The 6,074-nt window shown below is 37.8% G+C and overlaps 1 protein-coding gene across 2 annotated transcripts; it reads left to right on the top strand.

Annotated features, from left to right (window-relative positions):
- The first annotated feature begins 221 nt into the window (after positions 1-221).
- On the top strand, positions 222-4,842 carry LOC103705834 (protein Dr1 homolog). 2 transcript variants are annotated; one of them, XM_008789710.4, is made up of 5 exons: positions 222-633; positions 1,592-1,681; positions 3,627-3,721; positions 4,335-4,403; positions 4,509-4,842. In XM_008789710.4, exons 1-5 carry the CDS (start codon positions 579-581, stop codon positions 4,659-4,661), a joined length of 462 nt encoding a protein of 153 aa, XP_008787932.1. In that variant the 5' UTR covers positions 222-578; the 3' UTR covers positions 4,662-4,842. The 2 variants fall into 2 exon arrangements, with proteins under 2 accessions (XP_008787932.1, XP_088567657.1); XM_088711531.1 differs by lacking the exon at positions 1,592-1,681 and having other exon boundaries at positions 266-633.
- The last annotated feature ends 1,232 nt before the right edge of the window (positions 4,843-6,074 follow it).

The raw sequence follows: 6,074 nt of genomic DNA, 5'->3' as shown, positions 1-6,074 counted from the left end.
TCCCTGGCTTTCGGATAAAAACTCCCGGGACAATTCCAATTTATGACGAACATTGTTTTCTTAGCCATTACTTACAATAGAAATTTTGGATGAGCTACAAAATTGCATCAAGAGCCGTTGACGATGTTAGCGTGGCGATGATCAAGGACACCTGAAAGATGGGCCCTACAAAGAGACCCAGCTCAGCACCGCACAAATGGGGGAACCGACAGCACGCGTGTGACGTTTACGTAATGAAGAAGGTCTCTTACGTTGGTCTCCGAAAGGATTTCCATGAGAAGGCCAGGTGTCCCAAGGCCAGTTTCGTAATTACGATGCAGATCCCCTTCGCTCTCCTCTCGTTTCCTTTCTCCCCCCTCGATTTTTGAGGGATTTTCTGCATCTAAATTCGCCTCGGATCGTTGGAATTCGCCGTCGTTTCATCGATCGGATTCTTAGATCTTGTTCTTTATCGTTTCCTTCTTCTCCCTTTCTGTTTTCCCCCAATTTGTTCGCCCCGACGGTTCTTGAATTGACCGGAGATTGTTGAGAGGCGAAGAGTTACGGGATTTTGCTCTTCTTTTGGCTTTAATTGGGACATGGAGCCGATGGACATCGTCGGGAAATCAAAGGAGGACGTCTCCCTTCCAAAAGGTGCGGTTTGTCTTCGATATGTAGATCCTATGATCTCGATTTTGTGATCTCTTTTTTGGGAATTTGACATGTACTTTTACGGTTGATTGGAATCTTTCTTACTTTTACGGTTGATTGGAATCTTTCTAATTTGGGCTCTGGATTCTGCTTTCTGTGATGATTAAAACACGGAAGACGTGCACGAATGGTTTGGTAATGTCTATAATCTCAAACATATCGTGTAAATTTTAATTTGATTTATTAAAATTTGAATCTGATGGGTTTTCTGGCCGATGCGTGTTATTATTCCACGATTGGTTTCTTACTATATTGTTTCTGGGAAACATTCAAAATATGTCACATGATGAATTGAGTTATGTTGATAGGATACTGTTACAAATTATATGAATTGGTAATTTGAATTGGATAGTTCTTGAAAATTTTTGAATATCGAAACTGGTTGAATTAGTTTACTGAAGAAAAAAAAGAGGGTTATAATTCTGAGTGAGTAGAGAGAGAGAGAGTAGGATGGGTCCTGCGAGTGGGTGCCGCCCTGCAAAGCAGCATATGAGTGTCGCCCTTGTCTATCTGCGTTTTTTCTCATTATTATTAAAGATATAAAGAAATGCAGTGTCAAGGTTGATTTGAATCCCTCATCTTGATCCGTTGATCATCTAAGCAACAAACTTTTGTAGTATCTTTTCTTGTAATTCCGGACTGTAGCAGTGAAAGGATGTTTTTAGGTGGTGGTATAAGCAATTTTGAGGTCTACAAACATGGTACAGTTATGCCATTTACACTATTTGGTTCAACATGATATGCTTATCTTTTTATCAATTTAATGTAGGAACAATCTCTTTATACATCTGTGCAATGATGTACTGCATTAAGTCAGTTTCTTCTTTTTCCTCTCATTTTTTTTTTCCCAATAACTGCTTTTTGCTAGTGAATGTTATTCAGAATTCTTATTATGTTTCAGCAACTATGTTCAAGATTATTAAGGAAATGTTGCCGCCTGATGTCCGTGTTGCTAGAGATGCTCAAGATCTTCTTGTTGAATGCTGTGTTGGTAAGAGCAAATTTAGTTCACCTATAGACTTATTGTACACTAGTAGTATGCCAAATATATAATGTTTATCTCAATGCCCTTCTTTTGGAAAATCTGATATAGCTTTTGACTTTTAGGTCTCAGAAACAAAAAGGTGAACATTTGTTTTATTTTTAAGTGATGCAGCTACTTAAAGAAGCAACTGATTAAGATTGTATTCTTTGATATTCCAAACGAACTTTGATGAGATTAGTTTATATCTGGAGATGTATCAGATCCAGAAAACCTTTTTTTTCTACTTTATAGAGAAATAATCTGTTGTTTTGTTTCAAGAGGCCTTTTCAGCCACGAAACCTTTTCTTGATAACTTGCTTTAAGTCACTCCAGGGAACACCTGAAAGGTGCACAGTTATATCTTGAGGATTATAAGCTCTAATGCTGCTAGCAAATTGCTTTCTGGAGTCATTATCATGGGTAATTGTCCTTATTTATGTTCAGGAAAATATTTTGTTCTCTTGATTATACTTTGAGTTCATGGCATGACCCAAAATTTTTGGATAATACTACGATCTACTGGACGTTATCCCTCTTGATACTGAAAGTGTTAACAATGACAGAAGAGTTTCTTGTGCCCCAGGTCCTTAGTTATGATATGTTATATTAGTTATAGGTGTAGGGACTAATTTTTCTTTGCATGCCGATGTGCTTTATCATAAGAAGCTCTAAACCTTTTCAAATACTCTTCATCTCAATTTATAGTTCATAGGACGCATATAGCAATAGGCTCAAATATTTATTAGCTTTATACCTAATGCCTTGCATTCTCTAGTAAATGGGATTTCTGAGTGATCATAGGTTAGGTTACCTTGTGATAGAATGGCACTCCACATTCATGCTGGTTGTGTGCCATATTAATGGGATCCACAGTGCTGCACTGGCTGCACGAGAAGCCAGTGTCAGAAGCCTGTTTGCTGGTGCAGATTGTGTACTGGAGTGAAGCATGATCAACCAAAGGGCAATGCTATGCCATTCTACTGTGGGGCAAGCTAATCTCATTACCTTTCTAATCATGGAAGTACGTATATTCCCAAGATTTCCACATCATGACATTAGATAATCTTCTTTATCTCCTGACAAACTAACCCTGTAGGAATTGATGATCACATGTTATATCAGTAGTCTAAATCAAAGAACGCTTAGAGTAGAGCAACCACCCAATTTACAGTACCAAGGATTAAGGACTTAGTCCGTCTTGCAGTACCATGTGGGACCTAAGAGAGAGAAATCCTAGGATGCATTCAGGACCCCGCGTCTCTCTAGATTGGGTCATCATGGTCTTCCTGGCTAGGACAGACTGGGATTGTTGTATCCCAACACTTGGGATGTCTTGGCATCCCGGTACACCAATTCTTTTGTTTATTTTTATTTTTTTATTTCTTTCTCTTCATTCTTGTTTTTAATGGTTGCTGGTACTGTACCAACCTGGCCTTATTTCGAGGCTGACCTTGGTTCTAGGATTTAAACCCTTGGTTTGCAGCTAAGTTTTTGGCTAAAAAAGGCATATATGTTGATCCCACTGCTTTGAATATGAACAAATTAACATCCTACGTATTTATAACACTAGTATAACGAAGCATTCTTCTATTTTAAGATATGCCAGCAGTCTTAGAATTTGCAAGGCAACGAACCTACTGGCCCTCATTTTTTGTATGACACATGAAAAAGGTAAAGTTTCAAGAATTCTTTCTAGTTATATGTTTACCCTTCATTTCTGCACATCTGATGCATCCAGTTGTTTTTCCACATTGATCTTGGTTGTCAATCAATTCTTTTGGATAGGGATTATCTTATGTGCTTTTGATGATGTGCTTTTAATGATGGCAGTTAGTATGACCTGTTGTTTTTCACTTCTGCCTTGATATTTTTTCTGCTAAGTTTGTTTCTTTTCTTCTCTTATTATTTGCAGAGTTCATCAACCTTGTTTCTTCAGAGTCGAATGAAGTATGTAGTCGGGAGGAAAAGAGAACAATTGCACCTGAGCATGTTCTTAAGGCTTTGGAGGTTGTTGAACTGTACACTTTTTTATGTATAATACATATTTATTTTTTCTTTCTTTGTTTTTTTTCGACGTCCATAATTAGTATCAGGCACATTTTTTGGTGGCTGATATATTAGGATATAAGGTATTTTTTTCATCAATTATCAAGGATGCTTTCAGGACAGTAGCTGCTTGGTGCAATTTTAAGAACCCATGACATGGCAGATATAACTAGAGAAATCATTTATAATTTAGATTTAGTTGAGAAAAATTAATTTATGTTAGCTAGGAAGGGGCTATAGCTTGTTATCCTTGTCATATATTGATATTTATAAAGTCATTTTGTTGCTTTTTTGTTGTCCATGGACATTGTTAAGTAGGTTTTAGACTGCTATACCATCATGTTAGATTGGACATGCACTCTTTTGTACACAAGAAATGATTACTTCAACTAAACCAGACCTGAGAAGCCATGCATTGTGTAGCTATATACGACCAATGTTTCAGCATTGGCACTGACATTGCTTATGTGCGAGGCACTAATTTGCAGAAAAGACTGTTTCCTGTTTGAAGAGAGCAGAAACGCTGTTCTTTTATTTCATTGGGAGTTTTTTGATGTACTAATAATTGGAACAGGTTCTCGGTTTTGGGGAGTACGTAGAAGAGGTTTATGCTGCGTATAAACAACATAAGCTCGATACTCTGGTGTGTGAGCATTAAAACTTCGATTAATTTATTATGTGATTGATTTTCCTTTACACGTTTTTTTCACACAACTGGAAACTTTCTTCGGTGTTTATGCTACAATAGGACTCGCCAAAAGGTGGTAAGAGCAGTTTGGAGATGACGGAGGAGGAAGCACTGGCAGAGCAGCAGAGGATGTTTGCTGAGGCCCGAGCAAGAATGAACAATGGAATGGCTCTACAGAAGCAATCAGACTCTGATCACGGTTTAAATAGCTAATGTGGAAGCCTGAGATTATATGATTGTGCAGACATTCTTGGATAGACCTTGCACTATCTTCAGGCCACGGAGTCTTGCAGAATTGTTCTGTGTATCTAGTTCGAATTATGTCAATGGTATCAATTTGTATCAGTACCTTTGGTTACAACCAAAATATAGCTAATTTCTTTTTGTTGCCAAATCATCACTCGTGCACCTTTTTTTTGTTGGGCTTGCTGACTTTGGATTCTCCCGTGTCCTTGCCGCTTGCAAAAGATTAACATTGAAGTCTTTAATAAAAAAACATGTAACGTTGAAGTCTGGAGATCGCTAAATGGTCCCAAATGAATTCACACCAGTTATCAACTTTTGTATTGAACTAACATCTACTGTTTCCATGCGGTAAACTCTGAACCCAGAAATATCCCGGTCTGTAAATGCGTCATTTTTAGGATAATAATTTTCTTAGTTAACTCAGGTTACTGAAGCTTTATATCAGGATCGTGCTCCTATTACTTGTCGATCATTGCTGGAGCTTCTGATTCCTTCAAGTTTCCATTTCATATAGGATGTGGTTTGGGGATCGTTGAATTGATTGATATGCCCTCTGTTTGAGACTCGGGTGAGAGAATAGTATTTTGATATTTTCAACCAAGGTCCCTATTTGAGCATATCCTTCAAAACACATACTCAATGCCCTTTTCCAACTTTTAGTCATACTGCTACTGACAGCAGAAAATGTGTCATGAATAACTACGGCATTGTAATTCACTTGTCTATATGGGCAATGGGAGTGGCCATGCACCCAAATAACACTATTTCTTAACAACGGAGAGGTGCTGGTCGGTGTGGAGGAACTATTCTATCCATATGATTGATAGAAAAAGTGCTCTTAATCTTAGAAATAGCATTCAGAAAAATCTCAATTGGAAATCTTTTGCTAAAAAATGCAACCATTTCACTGTTTCAAGACTAATCACACTTTTAAGTTTTTTGGCATCCACTGATAGATTGAATAGGAATCACTGGTTATGTTGCTCATGCATGATACTCCATAATGTCCTGATCCTATACACCATCTACAGAAGTAAATCTATCAGCATCAATTTATGGAAGGCTCCATAAGTACAATTCCGGATGCAATATCCAATGTTTTAACATGCTCAACATATACTGCAACAAGTATCTGAAATGCAGCAAATCTAGTAGAATTCAGCTTGACATAAAATCAGAGAGGTAGAATACCAGGCAATAGAATAAGGGTCTAGCGGCCCTTCATCCGTTCAGGAAATCCCGGATAAAGAAGGGCAATTTTTTCTGACGCCTGTACACATTTAGGTGGGAAGATTTCATGTTCAAACCAAACCTTATCAGTGGGCTGGTCAATAACTGGAAAACTATGATACTACCCCAGTTCACATTATGACATATGGG

Source organism: Phoenix dactylifera, chromosome 15 (assembly GCF_051530095.1).
Source record: "Phoenix dactylifera cultivar Ajwa chromosome 15, Ajwa_hap1_PhDact_Kaust_v1.1, whole genome shotgun sequence".
In the NCBI taxonomy this organism is placed as follows: Eukaryota; Viridiplantae; Streptophyta; class Magnoliopsida; order Arecales; family Arecaceae; genus Phoenix; species Phoenix dactylifera.
This window is presented reverse-complemented; position numbering and strand designations above follow the sequence as displayed.

Bases quoted from the DNA above. Each gene is read 5' to 3' on its own strand.
- LOC103705834 (XM_008789710.4), top strand. From the start codon at position 579: ATGGAGCCGATGGACATCGTCGGGAAATCAAAGGAGGACGTCTCCCTT. The intron at 3,722-4,334 runs GTTGTTGAACTG...TAATTGGAACAG, and splicing joins ATGTTCTTAAGGCTTTGGAG to GTTCTCGGTTTTGGGGAGTA. The intron at 4,404-4,508 runs GTGTGTGAGCAT...ATGCTACAATAG, and splicing joins AACATAAGCTCGATACTCTG to GACTCGCCAAAAGGTGGTAA.